This window comes from Polyodon spathula, chromosome 2, assembly GCF_017654505.1.
Source record: "Polyodon spathula isolate WHYD16114869_AA chromosome 2, ASM1765450v1, whole genome shotgun sequence".
Taxonomy (NCBI): Eukaryota; Metazoa; Chordata; class Actinopteri; order Acipenseriformes; family Polyodontidae; genus Polyodon; species Polyodon spathula.
Window position 1 is genome coordinate 79,704,316 of NC_054535.1, and position 25,367 is coordinate 79,729,682.

Consider the following 25,367-nt stretch of genomic DNA (forward strand, 5'->3'; position numbering starts at 1 on the left):
TTTGACAATTTAGCCCATTGTGTTCTGGAGCTGCGGCAGGAGTTTCACTGCGAGGGACGGGCGACCCAACCATTTTGTGAATTTTAAAATGAGAGTCCTGTCTGACAGAACATTATAAAGACAAGCTTGAGATCAGCCTGGTCCAGCTTTGTCACTAAAAATAAAAGACAGAGTGAAGGTCCACCAAAGGAGTCAGAATAACAAATACTGTATGGGCCATGTCAGTAGTGGAGATAAACAGGAACAAACATGTGTGCCACTTGGTCACCAACTTACATGTTGATATTAAAGCTTGCATTAGTGACTAACAGAAATAGTAATAAGGATGATCTGTGGTATTATTAATTTATTATGTTGAAAAATTTTAAATGACCTCTCATTTTACCTCAAACATCTGTAACTGATGAATAATTTCCTAAGAGTAGTTTTTTTTTTTACATGGCTTTTGTATGATTTGGATGTTTTGTTTAATTCAGCTTGTTTGTTTTTCACACATACTGTACATGTAAGTCATACATTAAAACTATGTTGACGAGATACCCCACATTCTTATTCACAGGAGTATTTGCCCAAGGAGTTTATTCAAAAAGACTTTTTGAAAGCTGTGTAAATAATTGCTCGTTATTATTCATGGCTCAAATTGTCACACACAGTTCTGGCACGTCCCTTTTGTGCTGTAAGTCATTAGGTCCTTTTGCATGGAAGGCTTTAGTTGCAAGGGTGTGCGGTTCTTTGATGGACCCAGATTCAGTGAAAATGTATTTGGCCACTGACAATGGGAATTAGACAAATTGAACATTTGTGAAACTGCAACAAATATTGTAATGACTGTATTGTGTTTTAAAGAATATACAACCAGTAGAACATATTATTAACATCTGTGTAAGGCCTGTGAGAAGTTCATTGCATTGAAGGTCAGACTGCCTGCTGAAAGTTCCAAACCTCCCTTATGAGGCAAAAGCATCTTTTTTAATTAGACTCAGAGTCTCAAAACATTCTGATCCAGCGAGAGCAGAATAGCAGAATCTATGGAGCACAGTTAATATGGCAGAAGCAATCAAGCTATGTTTGATTATAGTAAGAAAAAAACCAAAGTATCTAAATAAATAACAGACCTAATATAATAACATTAAGTAAATGTATGAGCAATCCTAAGTTTAAATATTCAGTTAATATTAATATTAATTTAAAATTAGCCTCTTGCCTTCTGTGTATATCAGTGAAGTAAAATTGCAGTTTATAAGAGATTGCTATATTGACATATCTGAATTAGAACTACATGTTATAAAATAATTTAAAGTATAAACTATACCTCTAACAGTAAACTTACTGTAACCTCGTTCTCACCTGCTTGTAGTACAAGCAGTGTTGATAATGACTCGCTGGTTTTGGCCGATGAAGCAGGATTTTTTTCTGATGATCAGATGCTTTCTATAATGAGTGATCTTGTTACTATTAATGGATGTTAATACCTTTCAGATAACAGAAGATAGGAGCTTATCTTACAAATAATCATTTTCTATATATAACAGAAATTAATTATAACCTGGCAGGAAGAGATGTGAATGGAAAGTGTAGGATGTGTTAATACGTTAAGTTAGAAATTGGTCTAAAATAATGAGTATTGAAAAATGCTTACGACAGTTTTCATATTAAATCAACCCTAAAATTGGCAAAAAGCAAAGGTTGTCTTAAAACCTGCTTTGACTGGATTTTCTATGACCAGTGAAGAAGGTCAGACTTAGTTCAGTCACTATAACACTATACCATTCTAATATGTTAACAGTGGCCTGTATTTAGATGTAAATAACTGGACCTTCCATTGAAAGCTTAAATTACTTCATAACAGATCAACAGAGTCAAATAATATTACTATTTCTAGGAGCAGCTGTTATACAGAAGTAACTGAATTAGAAATACTTATTACAATGCCATTTAAAGTTAAACTGTTGAAAACACATAGTAAAAGTTTGACAATATTGTAAATATATTGTTAAGACACATTTCAAATAATGTTCATTTAATTAAATCAATTTATGAATTAGTTCAATTTCTCCAACTAAACAAAAAGTTTATTTTAGACATTACAATATCGATTAAACCAATGAATATACATGTTTAGTTTATATAAAGAATTTACTGCAGTAATAAACAGGTAATTATTTGAAGAAAAAGCTGTAAATTTGAACGTGAAAAATAATTTTGGAGTCTGCGGTTTTTCTGTAGGTGTTGTTTGTCTCAGACACACAGTATAATTCTGGAACGGCATTAGACCTTCAAAAGATTAAGGCTTAGTCTTTGGCACCTCAAAGCAGGATTCAGTATTGGCTTTTGAAAGTGGGATTTGCCAACTTTGAATGAAGGTGCTTTAAGGAAGACAGGAGTATGTATCTCATTATATTATAAGAAAATAATGAGAGCTTAGTTATAAAAATTAGGATGTACACTTTTTTGTATTATCTGAAAAGATACCGGTCCAGACGTCTTGAGTCGGACAAAAAATGACTTAATGCAGTGAATTTGGAAAAGTGCTTACAGTTGAGTTTCATATTAATTAAAACACTAGCCTTGGCAAGTAAATAGGGTGTCTGAAACTTGCTTGTGCAGGCAAATTTTTAGAAACCAAGAGAGAGGTCAAGCTTAGTCTAAGCATGGTACAAGTTAATATATAGGCTATTATATTTAACATGTTTCATTATAGCTTAAATTTAAATGGAAATAATTGAACTGACCACTGTAGTCTTATTCAGAGGCTTGTGATAAAGCCCTACAGTCGTTTTGTTCTACACTTTAACACACATTTGTATATGAAGTTAAACTGACCCATTGACAACACACTGAAAAGGTAACATACTATGCGGCTAAGAGGTTAATGGAATTAAATAGATCTGGTGTTACGTATTAAAAACATCTCTCATATATACACATATACTTGTATTGTATTTAGTAGCAAGGACCCTGTGAACTCCAGTTCACCTCATTTTTAGGGAAAGGAGGGGTGGAAGATACTGAACCATGCGCTCACATTCAGTTAATTTTGAAAACAGAGTTGACCAGATCATCTAGAAAATATCATTAACTCAAAGATAGGCTGATTGATGATCAGATTTAATTGGGACTCCTGATGTATTCAATGGAGAGGAAATCCTATTAAAACCACAATCAAGTACGGTCAACTTGCTAACTTTAAGTTGTGTGATCCGTGCTCTGAGGGTTTTTGTATTACTGTGTTGAAGTACTAATGTTGTTAAACTTGTAAAGGCACTGGAAACGCCCAGGCTGCCTATTAGAGGGGATCCAAAGTAGCTTGTAACCACTCGATCCATTTAAAGCATTTAAAAAACTTGTACTGCTCTGATTCGTTAAAACTTAAATGAATCTGTATGTTTTTCTTGATTATTAAAAAGTAATCTGGATACGTTGCAAGCCCAGTGCATGAACAATCCACTTACAGGAGTTCGAAACATCTCTGTCCATATATATATAAAAAAGAGTACGTGCACGAATTCTGACAAAATGAACAGTTTATCTTTTGAACACCTTTGAATGGTTTCTTAGATGAGGGGGAGGCAAGGTATTTGTTTCAACCATAAACCAAATAAACTCATATAGAAGTTTCCCATAGTAAAAGCATAGCAACTTGTAATAATGAAAGCATGGTGACGCATAGGGAAGCATTGTAAGGAATAACAAGGTATGGAAAAGTATATTAATAAACATGGCAAACCAGGATAAACTACAGGAAGTGCATAGCGTAACCATGGGAAAACTGCAAAAATACTGTTATAACTTTTTGTAACTTTTATAAGGGAACCCCTGTCCAGGTTCTAAAACACTTAATAATGTAACTACAGTACTACAGTTACTTCTGCATCACAGAAGTTGCTATTATTCTCTTATATATTAGATTTATTCAAAGTGACTAGCGAATAGGGTCTAATGTTCTGTACCCAATTCATGTATACATAACGGACAGTGTTGTGTGATACACTGACATTACAGATTTTGTGGTTTAGATGTTTCACACCCAGCCTCCGCCCTGTTACATATGCCACAGCAGATATATTTCAATGTAGGTTTTTGTTCATGGTGAACAATTACAGTGCACGTTTATAACAAAAACAGTGATGAATGGAAGCTTATTAATAAAAAATAACAACAGTACTTGAAAAAATATTTATTATAAATTGTTTCTTTTTGTATTGCACAACGGTAAATATTGAACATTTGTTACTAAATCTGCAAAAAAAGACATTGGTGACAATTTTAATGATGCAAACTACGACAGATCAAATCTGTTTCTCTTGAACCCTAACTGTCTTCGGCAATGAGCTGATTTTAAGGCTGCAAGATTCTTGTAAGAAGAATTTCAGTTCAGAACAAATGACAAAAAGAGTCAAGTCTTTGAATCAAATAAATAAGCTTTATTATGATTCTCCCACATGGAGTTTTAAAACCAATGTGTATCAAACAGCCTAAGCTTTTAAGTAAAATAAAAATATTTCAACAAAGGGAGTAAGTTCAACAAGTAAAGTTCATCAAAAGAATGAGAATGAGTTCAACCCTTACAGATTTCAAGAAGTCAGTACCTCTTGCAGGTTCAGGTTAGGATATCTACCCTTCCTAGGCTTTAAAGCACTCCGACCTAGTTGTTCTTAGCAGGCTGGAGGCTCATCTGTTTTGCTATCATTTAATTCCCACTTAATTCTAAATGCTGACATTGAGCTGATTTTAATGGGCTCTGCTTAATATGGACTGTTATTGGTGCACTCCTACTTTCAAAATTCTGGTTCAAAATGTGTAAACGAACTTGAGCTAACATGGGATGTGGTCTGGTGCACTCTACATACCTTGTTCTGACCACAGTCTCTCTTCCTTTTACCATAGGGATTTCTAGCTTTGAAATATGTTCTATTTTTCCATCACTTGCCATAAGTGCAACCTGTCCTTTCCTCTTTGAACTGATGTTCCAGTTCAAAGACAGTAAGGTCAGAGAACCAAACATTATGAATTGAAAAGAGACGTTCATACTTATTTCTTCGTCTCGGACACGGATCGTGCCAGACCTCTTGTCTAAGTTTGTTGTATATGGGGGAGAACAGCAGCAGGATTAGCATAGCTAAAGGACCGCTGTATTTGTGTCTGCCACTGTTTAGATAATTAATATAGTACCTACTGTGTCACAGAGTTGCCAAATAAGTAAAGGACCAGTGGTATAGTCCTAAAACTGAAGATACCAAAACGCCACTAAAACATTGATTTTTTTAAACAAGAATTATTATACGAATTCACATTTTATTTGTATACTGAACTTCTAGTAACACACATAATAGGTAATACTATCTAATTCTCTTTCACTTGTCAGGATGCTTTATATGCCAGTGATTCAGTAGCTTTGTTTATGTCTACAGTCGAAGTTGGTGCACTGTTGTCGTCGTCTTCACCAGCATTTTTAGCCTTCTTAAAGTAGTAGTCTGTAATAGAAGAAGTTCCTAATGCTCTTTTCATTGCATCATGAGGACTACTGACTGAGTCATGGGAGATGGGAGTCATGTGACTTAGCTTGCCTACTAATTAGGCGAGTTCCGTCTCGACTACATCACTGAACAGGACACAAACATTTCACATTATTACATAATATCAGTGTTTTTATACATCAGATAGATACAAAGTCTTTACATTATGCGACTGACACCATTCATAAATATACTATTATGGTACAGTAAAACTGCATATGAATAAAATATATTGTATGAATAAAACTACAAAACAAAATCTGCAATCATCTCTCTCTCTCTCTTAGTGGTATTGCAATCCGCAGTATAAAAATGGTACATTCCTTCAGTATCAGTATTAACTATCATACATTCGAAGTGACAAGTAGATTTCACAAAAGGGGTTTTGTTTGCTGTGTGGAAAAAGAGATGACCACAAGTTGAAACTAGTTTGGGTTGATTGATCTGTGGTTGACCAAAAAGTCTACCAAATTTGAAGAAAAAGAAAATTACATTGAAATTACAAGTCTGAACACTGAAACCAAGTTGCTTTTGGTGGTAATGCAAGACTGAATTCATATAACGATTCAAGCCCTGTATGTCTAATCAATCAGAAAATATTCTACAAAAAAAAGTCATCGGCTCCTAAACTATTGATTGAAGTTTTACTCCCCTGTTTGTTTTTCTTCTGAATTAATGCTTATATGGGTAAAAGTATTGTTACATTTTGGACTGTCTTTACCTCCTCATTTGTGGATTTTCTGAGTATAAAACTGAATGCATTATCATTACAGGCACATTCTTTATCTACTGTACATTTATCACAAAATACCTGAATTGAATATTAAACTTGGTTCCTTCAGGTTACACCCCTTCCTTGGATGCAGGTGTGTAGATAACATTCTGCCTAATAGCCTTTCTCAATCTGTAGAAACAAAAAAAATAGTGATTTGAAATTTAAATTTGCAAAATAATTTGTCTTAAATGTATTTGATCCGGCATCTAACTAGCTATTACAGTAGCAGCGCAGCAGGTACAGCTGACAGATCAACACCACCATTTTGTGCATTATGTACAGATAGTATTTTGATGGTGATTTTAGGGTTAAGCTAAGACCCATCATAAAAGAGGGATTGCGACTGATTGAATTGTATTCCTTTTTAAATCCCAATGTTAGGGCATTGGAAATCTTAAAGTGCATTCCATTAGCTTTTTGCAAAGGTATTTAGGAATTAAGGTGTTACATTTCTGTAGAGGCCAGGCTGACAATTAACAAATAAATGGACATATAGACAAAACTGCACTTGTACTGTATTTCAGAAATCAAATTACCTTGCGTTTTTCTTTCGCTGTTGAACCATGTACATTATAAAAGATAATAATGTCACTATGAAAAGAGCCCCGAAGACAATAGCTAATATCTCGCCTGCAAAAAAAGGAAGTAAAGACGATTAAACAATTGCACAATCATTTTGAAATGTGTTATCACGTTTGAGCTAAGTATGTATAATCAATTAATAAGGGTCATTGTTTTATTAAATTAGAAAGTACATTTTGTCCTTTTTATCTGTCAATTATTCACTGCTAATAGTGTACTTTATGACTGGTTAGTAAGTGTAATCCTGACTCTGCAGGTTTTTCCCCCTTCTGTTGTTACTGATAATATTTTGAGTTTCTCATATGACTTCAGGAGGAGCTCCTTATACGTGTTTCATCCAGTTTCTGGACGACAGAGTGAGTATATGGTTTGTTTATTTAGGAGTATATGTAGTTAGCCAGAAATACCCAGTTAGCAGCCGGAAGCATGGCAATATTAAGACCACTGTTTGAACAGTTTTGCTGGGGGGGTCTTCAAAGATTACTGGGGTGTGTTGAACCCCATGCACCCCTTCTTTCACCCGTGTAATGCAGTTCAAAGTTAGTTACCTAGGCCCAAGGCAAACTTTGCATCTGGAAAAGAGAAAAGGTACAAAATACAATTACTCAAGGTTTTTAGTTTGGTTGACTCTGGGGCACTGGTATAATAAATATAGTATGCTAATTATACTACAATAAACTTGTACTTCTACTTTTAGAATTACTACTTAAACTCAACACATAATAAATATAGTATATGAAAAGTGTGACAGGACCTTGCCAGTATTGGATTTGATATTTACAGTTAATAATACATTTATTTATAAAGAGCCTTTTCCAATCCCAAAGCGCTTAACATAGTTGATAGAAGACAAGATAACAAACGACAGGGTAAAGTAAAATATAGTAATAAAAAACAATAAAAAATACATTCAACAAAGTAAGAGACAGCATTAGCACAGATCCTTAAAGCTAGTTTAAAAAGATGTGTCTGTTAATCTCTTATGGAGCTGTGTAGTGCATTCCAGAGGTAAGGAGCTGCTCTACACAAGGCTCTTTCTCCAATGGACCGTAGCTTGATAATAGATGTGCCATAGTTGTTCTGAGGAGCCGTATATGGATCACTTACCTTTGGTGCAGTTGAAAGCACAAGGAAGGTTAAACTAGGCATTGCTTAAAAAGCACTAGGTGTAAAATACGCTATTTATATCTCTCACTCTGTACAATTCTTGTTTTTGAAAAAAATATATGTTTTTAAAACTTTAAATACAGCAACTGTATATTGGTTTGACTACATGAACATTCTCATCAATGAGGTAGTTTAGATTGATTTTAACTCAATGTCATACTGGGTGACAAGTTGGAAGTGGTATAGGCTTTTTTTTGTGAATATACTGTAAGTGAAAACTGCTTATCACTTTTAATACAGAAGATTGCTGTTTCAATTGTTGTATTCATTCTTTCTGCTAACCTTTCTCACCTTTATCTGTCAAGTCTCTTTCAGATGAATCTTCACCTGAGCCCAGTCCGGCACCTGAAGAGGTCACAACCAGTTATCACTTATTATAATTTTAAATTCAAAAGGGGTTTTAAATTAGACTTTATATTCTCACAAATTTAATCAACACAAAATATTGTTAATATAAAGACTTGAAAAAAAGAAATTGGTTTAAAAATATGACTGCTTTTACAGCTGGTACTATTAAGATGGTTAAGGAGACAAAGTTAAATCTTTAATCTGTTTATTATATTGTCATTGTCCGAAGTAAGTGTATCTTTTCTTCTGCTTACCTTGCCTTGAGGATTTTCCACTTGAAGTGTCTTGAGTACCTGTGTGGAGAAACAAAGTTTGTAAATTGCATGTTCCCGAGCATACAGTAGCTGCAAGGCATAACCAATGTTGGGTACAACTGCTCACATAGATGGCAAAGAACACAGAACATACAATATCCATTATACAGCAAAGGTAGACAGGTACAACACTAGAAGAAACTAAGGAAAGCAGACAAACTCCATGTGGCGCCGATGAGGCAAGGAAAAGGCTCTTACTTCAGCTTTTCATAATTTGTGTGGCGGTTTTGTGATGTAGAATAATATCCATCAGTCAAATTTTAAAACTATTTGTATTTGTTTTCTTTTGTAATTGCAACATAACAATTTGTTTCCACCACAAAAGCCACAACTAACCCATTATTTTACCAAATTATACTGTGACAAATCAGTCTGATGAACAGTTGGTGTAAGTCAAGCAACCTGTTGGCTTTTTAATAGAAGCCATCATGTTTTCATCTGAGTTTACTTCCAAGGCAAACTCTATGAGTGTGTTAAAACAGTTTACCTAAGAAATGTTTGTCATAAGAGTTTCGGAGCATGAGCAGGCATGAAATGTTGCTATAAGGAAGATTGTCTTTGTTAGTCAGTTTTTGACTTTACACTGCAAAATACTAGATTTTTTTTTTTTTTTTTTTTTTATGCGTGACAAGGACCAGCTAGTTCTATGCAGGCAGGAAGTTGTTCTGTAGAGTTTTAAAGTTCAAACGTCAACAATCACTATAGACAATATTGAAAGAACCTTTGTTATAGAAGTAGCCAATAGCTACAGCGTAAACTTTCTGAATGATTGCACGAACTCTCAATAACGCTAGCCATCTCTCATAGACAAACACACAAGTGTGTCAACCTTTCAAATATGGGACAAAGGGCGTAGTTGGTGCAGCAAGTACATTGTCTAGCTCTCAGACCCTTCTAAACCTTGCTCACATCATAAGTGGCATGAGGTTAGCCAGCCCTTCACCCATGACTGAAAGGCTGGGGGTCCAAGAAGAAACCCTCAGGGTGTCATGTTACTACCACTCTGTCTAATAGTAATTTGCCTTTGCCTTTCGTATTTTCAGTTGGTCAAAGACCACCTGGCTCTTGTATGTGTATGACTAAAGAACAATAATCAATTGGACAAAGCATCAGGATTGGCGTGTATGACACATTTATCTAATACATATTTATTGTGCCGTTATGGTGTGTAGTTGTACCAGCACATCAAGGTTCAAAAACCTCGTAGCTATATTTACTCAGTGGTTGTATGAATAGGTGTGAACAACTGGGTGTGGTTTTTCAGTTTTAGAAACTCCAGTAATCATATTTATCTATGATTACTGACCTTCCCCTCTATTTAAATCAAAATTTTATTTTTGGAAATGTCAATTCTTCTTATGCACATTTGTTTAGCATATTTGTTTATTTTGCATTCTGTGTTTTTGTGGTTTTATATTTATTGGGGGGGGGGGGGTGGTGGTGGTGTGACGGCTAAGTCAAAACTCCACCCCCCAGAAATTTCAAAACTCGGTGCCTATGCTGTTGTAGCTTACTTAACTATGACTGTCAAAGTTATAGAAAGAAGGAATGTAGGAGTAATGCATTTGGTTTCATGGCAATTAATTGTAATTAGGCCATGATAAACATTGCAGGTGTTGTTGTTATTATTAAGAGTAATGAATGGATTTAAAAACCATTAAAACAACATTGCACCTGGATTATAATTGTCTGTCTGTTTATTGATCACCTGCACCTGCACACTGCTAACCACTTTGCCACATGCCCAAATACATAGTATACACATCTCAGATCATGCAATCATGATCCTGTAACTAAAACCTACAAATCAAAACAATGGAAGTTTAATAACTCCCTGCTAAAAGATGAAGCATTTACATTCTACCTAGAGGGGAAAATCAAAGAATTCTTTGACTTAAATCTCAGTTCTGTCTCCTCTATTGCAACTGTTTGGGAGGCTTTCAAACCCTTGTGTAGAGGTTGGATTATTAGCTATGCCTCAGCCAAAAAGAAGAAAATTACAGAAAAAAAGATCTAGTTTATTAGAAAAACTAAATTTTTTTGAAGCAAAGCACATGGCTGAACCAGGCAATCCTGCCCCAGATGATTTTTTGAGTGCACATCTACAAAGCTTAGTGCATGAACAAACAACCTTTACCTTGTTCCATCTGTGTAGGAAATATTTAAAATCAGGTGATGAAGCTGGTAAAATGTTAGCTTACAGGCTTAAACAATTGGAAAATAATAAGTTAATTCCAGTTATTAAAGACAACTCCGGAACTGGTCAACACAACCCCACCTTGATAAATGCAGCTTTTAAACAGTTTTATTCCACATTATATAGGCAGAGTTCTCTATAGATAATATGGAATTGGATAGTTTTTTTTTTGAAGAATTTCAATCTCCCAGTAGTTGGAGAGGAGGATAAAAAAAATCTTGAGCAGCCCCTAGTGGAATTGGAAATCACATTTGCTATCCACAGTCTCTCTTCTGGGAAGGCTCCTGGAGGAGATGGTTATAGTATTGAATTTTTTAAACATTTCCAAAATCTTTTAACACCAATCCTTCTTAAACTATTTAATGAAATAATAGAAACACAGGCTCGCCCGTCCACAATGCAGATGGTCACAATCTCCTTTCTGTCAAAACCAGGTAAAGACTCAATGGAAATGGGCAACTATTGTCTGTTAAGCCTATTAAACAAAGACTATAAAATGTCACTAGCTTTCCTCTTAGAAAAAGTTATCCCATCACTAATACACTTGGACCAGGTTGGTTTTGTGCCTGGCTGACTACCTTCTTATAACATAAGAAGGCTGTACCATACAATATTGAAAGCCAATCTCCTGCAGTCTCCCTCTGTAGCAATATCTTTAGATGCTGAAAAAGCCTTTGGATTCAGTGGCCTTATTTGTTTTTCACTCTTGCTAAATATGGATTTGGTCCTATGCTTCTACAATGGGTTCAAGCTCTTTACAGTACCCCAGTCTACGCTGTGAGGACTAATGAATTGGTCTCTGACATGTTTTGCTTGTACCATGGAACTAGACAGGGTTGCCCTTTGTCCCCTCTTATATTCATTCTCGCAGAGGAGCTTCTGGCCTGTGCGGTCTGGTCTAATGAGGATGTTCAGGGAGTAACCACTGGGAATCATGAATTTAAACTAAATATGTATGCAGACGATATTTTATTGACACTAATCCCTCTCACTCACTCCAAGTTGTTCTTGATCTCATAAAGTCATTTGACAGACTCTCTGGCTACAAGATTAACTGGAGTAAATCTGAGGCAATGCCTCTGAATTTCCACACCTATCACAGTGACCAATATAATACTCCTTTCACTTGGAAACCAGATGGAATGAAATATCTTGGTATTATCATTATATCCCCAATAACTTCAATATTCAGCTTGAATGGACCAAAAATTTTTAAAAGTTGTATGTGATGATCTTGAAAGGTGGGGTGGGCTGCCTCTCTCTCCCTCCCTGCCCTATATGGCACAACCCCCTGCTCATTGCAGGAGGGAACACCCTTTATAATCATGATTAGCAGAATCACAACATACTTTCTCTCGGTCAAATTTTTAAGAGAGATCATATTCTGCATTTTAATCAGATTAAAAACAGTGTATGGCCTGGGTGACTCCTCCTTTCTAATGTATTCGCAGCTAAAATCTATGACTAAGAAGCTATTTACTTCTAGTATCAGTATTGCTTCCATCTCAGATACGGATCTGAGGCTGAAGCAAAAAGGGATGTTTTCTAAACTTTATAAAATGCTTCACCTCTATATGACCCTCGCATTCATATACAACAGAAGTGGGAACTAGATTTAAACAAGACCTTTACACAACCTCAATTGGACAAAATATGGAGAAATTCATGTTTGATGTCTAGGTGTGTGAAAAACCGAATTATGTTACACAGAGCACATATAACACCTTCAAGATGATCTAGAATGGGAGGTATTCACTTGGGCCTATGCTGGTATAGTTGCGGGAACTGCCCTCCAGTGAAACATTTTTGGTCCAGAATTGTTGATGTGCTGTCAGAGACACTGGAGGTGGATATACCGCTATCTTCTGAGACATGCTTTTGGGTCTGAGACCTGGTTGTTTTAAGTCTGCTGCACTACCGCGCAACTGCTGGTTTTATGTCTGTGAAAAGAACGATCCTTCTTATTGAATGAGCATAAACCATCTTGCTTCGCACTGTATACATGGTTTGATGATTATTTGGACCTTCTCTGAATATGGAACGAGCAGCCAGCACGTTTCTATAGCTGGACAGGGAATCAAAGGGACTCTAATTTTTTCCAAGGCTACGCCACCCTGACTGATCAAACACATGATCTTGTATAGTACTGGTATAATTCTGTAGACCTCTGGTTCTGTGTATTAATTTATGTATGCAGTGCTGTTTGTCTGTATCCTCACAGGTTTTCCTTCTTTTTTAATTTTGTTTATTATTATTTGATTTCCCCCTTGTTTTTTATGTAGTTATTGTACGATATTTAAAAAAAAAAAAAAAAAAAAAAAAAAAACCCCAATAAAACGTTAATAGCAAAATAAATAAATTAATAAACAAACAAAGTTTTGAATCACATACATATATGACTGGCTGATGTAGACTCTATCCAGTTCAAGGGTTACAGTATACTTTTGTGTGAACAGCTAATGTAAACATTACATGGGGTTGCTAGCAATGTTGTCCAATTAGTTTCAGTGTAGACCCAGCAACAAAATATTGTAGAATGTATATACCAATTTTCAAATAAATATACACATATACCTCTACTGCTCACCCCTCCAGGACTGCTGAGTGCCTCAAAGGAAGACAGAACTCTCCTCCCATACAGTAACTGGGGGGCTCTGAAGTTCTTGGATAGTATTGTGTCATGCCCGGCTTTCAGTGTGTCCTCAAGTTCTGAAAGCTGAAGAGGGAATGAAGAACATTGCAGGTGCTACATTAAGCAGTGACGAGCAAGTCGTCAAAAGCAAAGTCAACTGCAATCATTGATAAGAATTTTATTAAATATGGATGTAATATTAATGTAATCACATACAAACTGGACTTTGTAAGCAAGTGTTTTTCCATAGACTTGCTAAACCATGGCAAGCACAGAGCCAAGCATGATGTATGCTAGCTGTGCAAGGGATAAGCGACACAAAGTCTGGTCTGTGTAGGCAGTGATATATACATCTATAAGATAAGATAGCCCATACCTTTCTGTGAGTATTATTCCATGAGTGAATGTGGGCCCCTGAGAAGGAAGAGGATAGTTTCGTACTGGCCTAAAACTGTCGTTTCATAATTAAAACTAGACTTACGAAACTGTGAGTTTGCATAGCCACAGCAGTGATGCAATGCTACAGAGATTGCAAAGAACCTGTTTGCTGGGATATGCATATAAACTAAGATTTGTGAGAGACAACTGAGTTCCCCAGACCTTCATATCTCTAAGGTTTTGCCTGTGAGGGTTTTTCCAGTTTAGGTAATATTGATCACTTATCTAAATTGTAAGCTAGTGTCTAGTATGTCTTGTTTGAAGAAATATTTGCAAATAACTATTTTGTTTTATACTATCAATAACCATTAATATTATTGTTGTTTAATAAAAATAATTTGTTCTTGTCATTGATATTTAATAATTAATATTCAATACTTAATTAATAATATACTGATAATTGCTATAACAATAAATAAAATAAAACCACAACCTTACCAATGTATAGTAACTCAGTATTAAGGGCAATCGATACAGAAATGAAGGTTTTGATAGTGTATTGTCTTATTCACTGCAGGCATTCCAAGTTGCTGTGAATGTCTACACGATTACACTTGAAGATTTGGGATGGGATACAGTATCATATTACTGCAACTGATTTATAGAAAGTTTATACTGTATTATAGTAATAGCATTGCTATGTCAAAATGCAGCCAGTGTTGTGACATTGTACCAATTTCTCACCCCATTGCAGCTCACTCTGACTCCGTAACTTGCCCTTTGTACACGACTGCCATTGACAGACACTTCCTAAGTGTCTGTCACACCTTGATTTCCAGGGCTAGAAAATCAAGCATCCCACTTTTTTTTTTTTAAAACAAAATTCTTCATTAAAAAATAACCTTCATCAGCCGACAAATCTGTAAGCCTGTAAATGTACACATGCCTTTAGTCTTCCAGTCACTCCTCAGCAAGTACAATACAAGTTGTGTTTGTGTTGTCCTTGCAGCTCTGAGAGCGCACCTCAATCCTGACCTGAATATCCCCAGCCATTTAGCCCTGGACTCTCAAGCAGAGACTGTCAGATTGTACCAGGTTGTCTGGTAGTTTGTGATGTGTTTTACACAAGGACACTGTTTTCACAGGAACAGTACAGTTTTATTTTTTTGGTATTTGTATTGCATTACAGCAGGTTAATCTCTTTAACGCATTAGCACTTTTGTTTTGTAACACAGTAGTTCATCAATTACTCACTTGTATGTCTGTTATGGGAAACAATTAGTTTAAGAAAACAAAACTGTTATTGCAACACCTTCAACTTCAGTATAACAAAGCTCAGAACTACTGGGCAAAAGAAGAGTTTCAAGTGGGGTGAGAGAACTGGATTAATGTTTACTAACCTGTTTTCTTGAAACTTTGACGGTATCATTAAAGATAGTCCAATTAACAGTCTGAAAACAGGGAGGTGTGGTGAGCGACCCATTGTAGCGGTAAAAGTGGTCCAGATTGGGTGGCAACAGAAACCTAACATTAAAGCCAGGAATCTCTGTATCCGATTCTGAAAAAGAATATATTCATAAGCAGTTGGCGAAAACATTATATTCTAAGTTGTGTACCCCAGCAATAGAATTTATGTTTTTATTTATTAAGCAGCCTCATCAGAGAACAAGAAGTGGCACATTTTGGTGAATATTGTGTCTTGTGTAGTCAAGTGGTGTAAACACAAGAGTTACCGATTGCATCAAAATAAGCATATTTATTTTTGCTACAATCTCAGCATTGAAAAGTTGTAACTATATAAAAATAGACATAGCAGAATAGCCAACATGACAATAACGAAGATTCACAGATTTATAATGAAGCATAGCCATGGAATACATTACAGAAAATATACAGCCGTCTTCAACTCTGTTTCACTTCTATGCAATCAACAAGTATGAAGAGATGATATTTCATGAAAAACAATGACACTTATGCATTATTCTTTTTTCACATCGGTAGTTTATAGAATACATTTAATACATTGCCAGTACTAATTATTGTTTTCAAATGTTGTCCCTGTCCTCTCTTTGGATTTACGTCTAAAGTATGGCTATAGTTAAGAGCTTCCTTTTTTGGTTTCACAGATCAAGCGCTCTATAGCACTTTACTACAAGCCTTATATAGTGCTAGATCTCTGAAACCAAAAAAGGAAGCTATTAACCAGAAGAAGAAGAAGAAGAAGAAGAAGAAGAAGAAGAAGAAGAAGAAGAAGAAGAAGAAGTAGAAAAACAACAACTTACCTTCTATACTGACATCAGTCAAAGATGAAAGGATGTTATCATAGTTGGCATTTTCTTGTGGACCAATCTATATTAAAGAAGCATTATTTAAAAGCTGTTATTTTAAATCTGAAGAAAAAAAAAGTTAGTTACTTTTTAAGAAACAGTATAATCATTTATGGTTTTGTAATTGAACTTAAAGTTGTTTTTTTTTATTTCACAATAAACGGTAAGACTCCTATTGTATATTTCCTACTGTTTATAGACAAGCTATTTGTGGCGAACAATCACCTATGTAGTTCTCCCCAGTCAATTCACACAAACATGTGGAAATGTCCTTCTATGGATGTGAAGGTGTGGTGACTCAAATGCCATAAACCCCATGTTATTATATCTTGTGAAACTCCGATTGCCCTCTTGCAAGGTCAGTTTACTAATTAAAACAACAGGATAAAACAAAAGCTCGGCTCCAGTGGTTAAACTGGTAAGAACTTTATTAACTGATAACAGCCTAGTACAGCTTGACAGTAAAACACACTGTAATGCATTGTCAACAGAAAGTGTTTGTTTTTTAACATGTAAACGTTATAGGTAGGTTTTTGATCTTGATAACATGTAACGATCAAAGTCTCCCAGCCATCAAGAGCCTTTGAAAACCCTGGGCACTATTCACAAACCTTTAACTTGAGAAATAGGATGATAAAACTACATCCCTCTGTTCAGACATACTGGCCAATCACCATATGCACAGGGCAACAGTGCTATATTACTGTGGTACGCTAATACTTTATGCATATCGGGCAGCAAAGAGAAGGTTCTTGTAAATTGCTGCTATGTCTTGGCAAAGATATGAATATTGATGAAAAAAATAACAACTCTTACCTCTATGAAAGCACCAAGCACTGCTAAGCCATCGGGTTTGCTAGCTGCTTCTGACGAATTGTTGTATTTAGCATTGTAGTGAACCACGTGGATCTGCAACAAACAGATATTGTATACATATAAATATTTTTATTGTTTTTATTAGAACAAATAAGTTTGTTCTAATAGTTTGCTAAACACATACAGCGGTCATATAGTGCAGAGTATGATAGAAGACAGAAGTTGAACTAATTGTGTGATGAAACTCACCATAATCAATGCGCTCTAAGAACTGTAAGCAAAATAATAGTTAAATGCAATGTTTCATTTTACATAAAAAGTTAAGTTGGAGGTTGTGGGTACTCTTCCAGACTGGTTTATTAAAAGTAAATGTGTTTACAGATTTAGATTGAAGTGTGATGCTTTCATAACAGCAGATCACACAAAACCAGCTGAGAAACAGATACATATTCACATATTCATTATTGTGTGTGTGTGTGTGTGTGTGTGTGTGTGTGTGTGTGTGTGTGTGTGTGTGTGTGTGTGTGTGTGTGTGTGTGTGTGTGTGTATATATATATATATATATATATATATTTGAAGCCCCTTATAAAGTAATATTCGTATTTGTTTATTTATTGTAGGAATTATACTTTCAAAATCATGTTATAACAATAAATCATTTTAAAGTAAGGTTGGATGGGATAGCTTCCCCTGTGATATGAATTTAGGATAAAATATAAACACCAACCAGAAAATGATTTTCCATGTGAAATAATTACTACCCTGACTGTGCAAACTAAAGCAACTATAGCCTGAAACATAGTTAAGCTGGGATACAGGCCGTGAGTGTGTTTTAGTTGCAGCCTCAAGCACACGTTGTCGATACAGTACAAAAAAGACATTGCAGTCTTGAAGAGAGTCCAGAAAATAGCAGCCAGACTAATCCTTAAAGGAATAGTTATGAAGGCAGGCCGATGGAACCGAATCAATTTATTTAGCTTAGAACAAAGAAGCACGAGAAGGGGAAGTTTTTATATCTTAAAAGGAGTTGGTAAAGTTAATGCTACCCACTAATTTAAACTTAACACAGAAACTAGGACCAGCGGACATAGTGGGAAATGAAGTGAAGCCTGACATAGGACAGAAGGTATGAGCATACCTTTCAACATTGAGTTTTCAAAATACGGGAGCTTTTGGAAACTGGAATCACATACCTGTCAACTTTTGAAAATACAAAATCGAGAGCCGGGGGGGGGGGGGGGGGGTGCAGGTACGTGACTAAGTACATGTACTGAATGCATGCCTGCCACAGGACTCCCCTTGGTCCTAAACCGTGATAGGTACAGGCGGGGATTGCAATAACCACACACCCGCCATGAATTTAGTAGACACTAAAGGTTTGCTGACATAAGGGGGTTTGACAGTAGAATACAGGAGAAAATCTTTCCTGGGAGATTTCCGGGAGAAAGGTTCAAAATACGGGAGACTCCCAGTGAATGTGGGAGAGTTGACAGGTTTGTATGAATGCTGAGTACGTAATGTGTTACCAAGCCACGATGTTAATGGTGAGTCATTGAGACACGACTTTTTGGGTCCATCAGCTACTATGTGAGTAATACCTCTGCAGGAAAGCGGAGCCCATCGACAGTGTGTTCTGATCCCGGAACCTTTACGGTCCCCCAGTGGAAGTGGAGCTGGGCGGCTACAAACACGTTGTCGAATCCCCTGACTATGCGCATGGTGTCAGGCAGGCTCAACTGCACTAAAGAGACAGGACAGAAAGTACCTCTATTATATCTGCTTCCCTTCCCTACAGCAGAATGATCCCAGGTAAAGCAGGTCTTTTCCAATAATGCATAAAAAGTGTTCTGTTGACTTTGTTTTTCATAGTTATATTTTGCACCAGCAATAATAACCGTTTTTTAAAAATATATTTATTCATGTAAATATGAATAAAATACATTACAATGTTCATAACTATTTGCAGTGTAATAATAAAGAGATTCAATCTATTAGCAGAAAATAGAGAACATGTGTACTATAGGTGCATCAGCAAAACCCTTTAAAAGCATTTTAGCACCTGGTAAGTACAATGAAATCTGTTTCTTGACAATGCAATCTCTTACACTGAAACGCATCAAACAGATTAGAGCACAACAAACATAAATACTTTAAATGCATGTTAAGTTAAAAACAGACAGACATTTCCCACTAACATACTCAATTGCAAACTGATAACACCTACATTGCCTTGCCTAAATACAACGTGTATGTTACCAACATGAGCTGCATTTGCTTAAAAAGTGCATTTATTTTCAACCTAACCTAACTTTTCACCAGAAGGTAAATGCTGAAACTTTTATGCTTCAGTGGATTAACTACAGAGATGAATGATGAATGTTCAACAGTGGAGGAAGCTTCACTTCATTTTTCACCTGGGAAACTGCAGTACCAGTCAACCTATACATTGCCTTAGAGTGGATGCATTCAACAGAAAGGTTGACTTGGATTTTAGAAACAAGCAATGCTGTCTTTACCTGTTTAAATGCAAGTCAATTGTTACAAATCTTTCACAACAATGCCCCCAATGGTCACTTACAGGTGTGCCCGTTGTTGTGCAACGTCAGTTTCTCTTCATCTGACAGATCATATCCTTGCAGAACAATCTGAGGTAGTGATGGGGTGAATATGGCTGCTCTGGTGTCAATGTTGATGGGGGACTGAGATTTGCCACTGCAGTTTTTAAAGTCTAAGGACCATGTGTTCTGATCTGTGGTCAAAACATAAAGACGCCATTATTTAAGAGGAGATCATTTGGAAACAAATCAATTACTCTTAATTGATAGTTAATTTAATGCATAACACATTTAACTGCAAAGATTTTGGATTAACTACAGTATGGATCTTAGCTTGATAGAGGATTCTAAAGTCTAGATTTGTCTTTTAAACTGGAATCTGATCAGAAATCTTTCTAAGAGGACTCTGCATAGCAAAATTCATTGAAGCCTACCCGTTTTTTTAAGGGGGCTAGACTGGACATTGAGTTTGACTCTGTTCTGTATTGTATTGACCTTATTAAGGACATGTTTTCCTCTCAGACTGACAATGAAGCAATACCAGTCTGGCTACTTTAAAGAACCAGAGTGGGATAATGTTAATGTCATCTCATACATCTCAGGCTGTGAGTTTATCCTCTCTAAACTGTTAGATCATCCATTGATACTCTGTGTAATAAGGATATATTTTTTTTATTAAGAACAAAAAAATAAGGCAAGTTGTAACAAATATTTAATAATTACCATCGTATTTCCAGTGTCCATGGGATCCACCTTGAAAAAATAAATACAATCAGTCATATCAGGGATGATGCAATAAACATATTGCAGAAATATGCTGGTGCATGAGTTGCTATTTACATTAGCTATATTACTAATTACCCACACTGTGCATAGCTGCTTCCTTAATGTGTTTACTTGTTTAGCTGGAGGAATGTTCCTTTATTCATTAACCACTGAGAACATAAACACTGAACTGCTCTAAATGTAAAAGAAAAAGGTCTTGGGAAAACAGAACGTGGAAATGGTAACACAAATACAGAGCAAATCTCTCCAATCTATAACAGAAGTGCAATTGTGGTAATTTAGATCTCTTTTGAATGATATTAACCAAACTATGTGCTTTGTGGAATCGCCAAGTAATTCACATGTGACATTCCAAGCTAAGAATGAAATGTGTCAAAATTGTCTCCAATTTGAAAGGTCTAGCTTCTGTCTCTACACGACAAACTGCTACATTTGACCACATAGACAGAGCCCCTACCTTCCTTCTCTCTTAAGCTCAGGTGCAACCAATTGCCTTCAGAAGTCACACAATAAGTTAAATGGAGTCCACTGGTGTGCAATAAAAGTGGTTCACATGATTTCAGATTAAATACACCTGTCTCTGTAAGGCCCCACATTTGGGTAGTGCATTCATATCAAAGATACTACCATGAAGACCAAGGAGCTTTCAAAACAACTTCGGGATAAAGTTGTGGAAAGGCACAGATCAGGGGAGGGGTGTGAAAAGATTTAAAAGGCATTGAATATCCCTTGGAGCACAATCAAGTCGATCACTACGAGGTGGAAGGTATATGGCACCACACAGGATCTGCTCAGAGCAGGCCGTCCTCCCAAACTGAGCAGCCGGGTAAGATGGGCATTGGTCAGAGAAGTCACCAAGAGGGAAATGACAACTCTAAAAGACCTACAGCATTCCATGGCTGAGATGGGAGAAACTGTCCATGTGTCAACAATAGCTGTGGTACTCCACAAATCTGGCCTGTATGGAAGAATGGCAAGAAGGAAGCCATTTCTGAAAAAAGCCCATGTAAAATTCCACCATAGAAAGCTAAGAGCAGGCAGCAGGATTGAGAGCTTAAATTGGCAACAGCAACAACCTGTCAAGTCAGTAACTTACATCTCCTGCCACTGCTATAAATACTAAATAACAGCATGAAAAGTACACCTCTGTGACCTGCATCCACTGCACATTGTTATCATTACAGATGTAAAAATTTAAGTGTAAGATTCTAAGAGAGACAGACAGATAGTTGTTAACAGCTGGAATCAAATCAAAGGTAGTACTATTTTCCTCATATTCTAGTTTGATAATATTGTCATGTTTGCTATATGGGAACGAGCACATGCCTTAGTTCGGGATCATTCAAATGTACAATGGGGACAACATACAGTATGTAGATGTATCCTGTGTTTGTGCAGAGGTGTTCCTTACAACCATTGTAAGCCGCCACCATCCTCCGTTAGTCATATTTGGTAAAAGTCAAGTTATAATAAAATGCCAGCCGCCACAAGACTTCAAGTCTTTAAACATTTTCACGACCCTGACTGAGTGCTGCTACTGGTTTCTGTTTCCCAGCTTCTGCCAACATTATGCGTAATTGTATCTTCACTTCGCACGGAAAGAAGATTTCCTGAAACATGACCTGCTGCTGCGTCTGATTACTGCACATTGCAGCTGAAATTACTTTGCAGGCTACGGAAGACCCCATGCGAGAAAAAAATAAAAGCTTGAAATTTCTTCTTTGTATGTCCAAAATTCAGCTTTCAAAAATTCAGCTTTAAAAACGCAAAATTACGCCTTTAAAAAGTGATGAAATTTGGAGTTTACATTTTTTTTCTCACATGGCTCTAAGGCTCTTCCTAGCAGGCATATATATTTAACTAAAATAAAAATATGTTTTATAGTGTCACGTTTAGTGATAGTTTCCAAAATTACAATTTCCAAATAGTGGTAAAAAAAAAAATACCGCTCATACTATTATTTAAGTATGTTAAGTGGATGATGATGTGTATGATATTGATTCATATGTGTTTGAGATGTCATGGGTTTGGGGATATATAGATAATAAACAATCCGCTTGACATGCTGCTTGTCATTTCCATTTCAGACAGTACATCTCTGACAGTACATAACAGCACATATTACGCAAATGTATTACTATGTATTAAAGATTTAAAACACAAAATTAAAAAGCCCAGACTATAGATTTATTTTTAAAAATAGTGATTTCTCACTCCAGTACTGTGCAAAAGTTTTAGACAGGTGTGAAAAAATGCTGTAAAGTAAGAATGCTTTCAAAAATAGACATGTTAAAAGTTTATATTTATCAATTAACAAAATGCAAAGTGAGTGAACAGAAGAAAAATCTACATCAAATCAATATTTGGTGTGACCACCCTTTGCCTTCAAAATAGCATCAATTCTTCTAGGTACACTTTTTACACAGTTTTTTACACAGTTTTTGAAGGAACTCGGCAAGTAAGTTGGCCCAAACATCTTGGAGAACTAACTACAGTTCTTCTGTGGATTTAGGCAGCCTAGGTTGCTTCTCTCTCTTCATGTAATCCCAGACAGACTCGATGATGTTGAGATCAGGGCTCTGTGGGGGCCATACCATCACTTCCAGGACTCCTTGTTCTTCTTTACGCTGAAGATAGTTCTTAATGACTTTCACTGTATGTTTGGGGTCGTTGTCATGCTGTAGAATAAATTTGGGGCCAATCAGATGCCTCCCTGATGATATTGCATGATGGATAAGTATCTGCCTGTACTTCTCAGCATTGAGGAGACCATTAATTCTGACCAAATCCCCAACTCCATTTGCAGAAATGCAGCCCCAAACTTGCAAGGAACCTCCACCATGTTTCACTGTTGCCTGCAGACACTCATTCGTGTATCGCTCTCCAGCCCTTTCGCGAACAAACTGCCTTCTGCTACAGCCAAATATTTCAAATTTTGACTCATCAGTCCAAAGCACCTGCTCCCATTTTTCTGCACCCCAGTTCCTGTGTTTTTGTGCATAGTTGAGTCGCTTGGCCTTGTTTCCACGTCGGAGGTATGGCTTTTTGGCCGCAAGTCTTCCATGAAGGCCACTTCTGACCAGACTTCTCCGGACAGTAGATGGGTATACGAGGGTCCTACTGTTTTCTGACAATTCTGAGCTGATGGCACTGCTGGACATCTTCCGATTGCGAAGGGAAGTAAGCATGATGTGTCTTTCATCTGCTGCAGTAAGTTTCCTGGCTGGCCACTACGTCTACGGTCCTCAACGTTGCCCATTTCTTTGTGCTTCTTCAAAAGAGCTTGGACAGCACATCTGGAAACCCCTGTCTGCCTTGACATTTCTGCCTGGGAGAGATCTTGCTGATGCAGTATAACTACCTTGTGTCTTGTTGCTGTGCTCAGTCTTGCCATGGTGTATGACTTTTGACAGTAAACTGTCTTCAGCAACCTCACCTTGTTAGCAGAGTTTGGCTGTTCCTCACCCAGTTTTATTCCTCCTACACAGCTGTTTCTGTTTCAAGTAATGATTGTGTTTCAACCTATGTATTGAATTGATGATCATTATCACCTGTTTGGTATAATTGTTTAATCATACACCTGACTATACAAAATCCCTGACTTTGTGCAAGTGTACCTAGAAGAATTGATGCTGTTTTGAAGGCAAAGGGTGGTCACACCAAATATGGATTTGATTTAGATTTTTCTTCTGTTCACTCACTTTGCATTTAGTTAATTGATAAATATAATCTATTAACATGTCTATTTTTGAAAGCATTCTTACTTTACAGCATTTTTTCACACCTGCCTAAAACTTTTGCACAGTACTGTATATATAAATATATCATAAAAAACTTGCAAACCCATGTGTTAAACCAATATGTATTTATGAGTCTGAAGATCACTATAAATAAATGTCACCTGTTGTAGTCATTGTAAGAACACAATGCAATGAAGCCATCCTTACTTTTGTGTTGCTCTTCATGGTGGATCTCACTGCTGCTGTCTTCCTCAGAGGAGGGTTCTGGAGACACATTTGCCAGAAAAAGGCTTTGAAGAAGAAACACAAAGAGCACCTTGCCTTGCATCTTCATTCCCTTGACTTGGGGAAACTTGTATTAGCAGCAGGAGCCTTGAAGTCACTGCACACAAAGCTCACTGAAACCTGATGACTTTTAAAGCTGTGCTCATGTGAGTCAGGCACGGTTCACCTGGTATGTGAATTTAAGGCAGTGATAGGTAAACAACACTTCAGTAACCAATCACGTCCGGTTCTTAAAGGTACCAACCACCACTTTGTTAGCTGGAATGAAAACCAAAAAAAAAAAAAAAACTGAATCTAATCTAATGTTCCTGCCTGTTTAAGCTACCAGGACAGCTCTTGAAGTTCATTGTCGTGAACAAAGTTCAGTAGTGTGTGTGAAAGGGTGTGATTCACTCTCTGCTTTTTTTAAAGAATGAATGAATCAGCAGCATATAATTACACTCACTACATAACACACAGAGACAATCTGTTTCAGAAGCGTAACTATGGGTGCTATATCAGTATAAGTATGTCATAATCATTTTCTTGACAGTTATCTACAACTGTCTAACTCGAATAAGTAGATGTTTTATTAAACTGTAACTGATCAGTGTTAATTAAAGTAAAAATGGGCTTTTGTTTCTAACATGTAACCTTAATCTCCCAATGCTTTCCCACAGATGCTTTAAAATTATATAAAATAAAATAGAAATAATTAACATATTCTAATTGTAATCCACACTTTTTTTATTTTTATTTTTTGCATAGAAAAAAGCATGTCATTCAGGTTTTTTAAGTGACTTTTTTAAAAAAAACAAAAATATTGATCAGGAAATTTCTTAGCTCCACGACAACTTTTATCAGTAGTTTAATATTAAATCTATTTAGTTTAATAATTTAAACCTATTGTATAAAACGGTAAGTTTTCAACCGATTGGTTAGTTTACAAATAATAATTTTCCTTAGTTA

General features: G+C 36.2%; 1 protein-coding gene across 2 annotated transcripts; it reads right to left on the bottom strand.

The window, feature by feature from the left end:
* Window positions 1-4,432: 4,432 nt before the first annotated feature.
* On the bottom strand, window positions 4,433-24,585 carry LOC121301675 (carbonic anhydrase 14-like). 2 transcript variants are annotated; one of them, XM_041231271.1, is made up of 14 exons: window positions 24,342-24,585; window positions 20,332-20,361; window positions 19,632-19,802; window positions 18,652-18,794; window positions 17,053-17,145; window positions 16,192-16,258; window positions 15,310-15,467; window positions 13,474-13,615; window positions 8,643-8,681; window positions 8,332-8,385; window positions 7,422-7,445; window positions 6,828-6,921; window positions 6,328-6,420; window positions 4,433-5,474 (listed from the first exon to the last, which is right to left on the bottom strand). In XM_041231271.1, the coding sequence occupies exons 1-13, from the start codon at window positions 24,466-24,468 to the stop codon at window positions 6,360-6,362; spliced, it is 1,203 nt and encodes a 400-aa protein (XP_041087205.1). In that variant the 5' UTR covers window positions 24,469-24,585; the 3' UTR covers window positions 4,433-5,474; window positions 6,328-6,359. The 2 variants fall into 2 exon arrangements, with proteins under 2 accessions (XP_041087205.1, XP_041087196.1); XM_041231262.1 differs by lacking the exon at window positions 4,433-5,474 and having other exon boundaries at window positions 6,253-6,420.
* Between the last annotated feature and the right edge of the window lie 782 nt (window positions 24,586-25,367).

Coding starts and splice junctions, on each gene's coding strand:
- LOC121301675 (XM_041231271.1), bottom strand. CDS start 24,468: ATGAAGATGCAAGGCAAGGTGCTCTTTGTGTTTCTTCTTCAAAGCCTT. Junction 17,146..18,651: donor GGCTCCGCTTTCCTGCAGAG/GTATTACTCACA, acceptor TGTTTGTTGCAG/ATCCACGTGGTTCACTACAA. Junction 8,386..8,642: donor TGGAAAATCCTCAAGGCAAG/GTAAGCAGAAGA, acceptor TGACCTCTTCAG/GTGCCGGACTGGGCTCAGGT.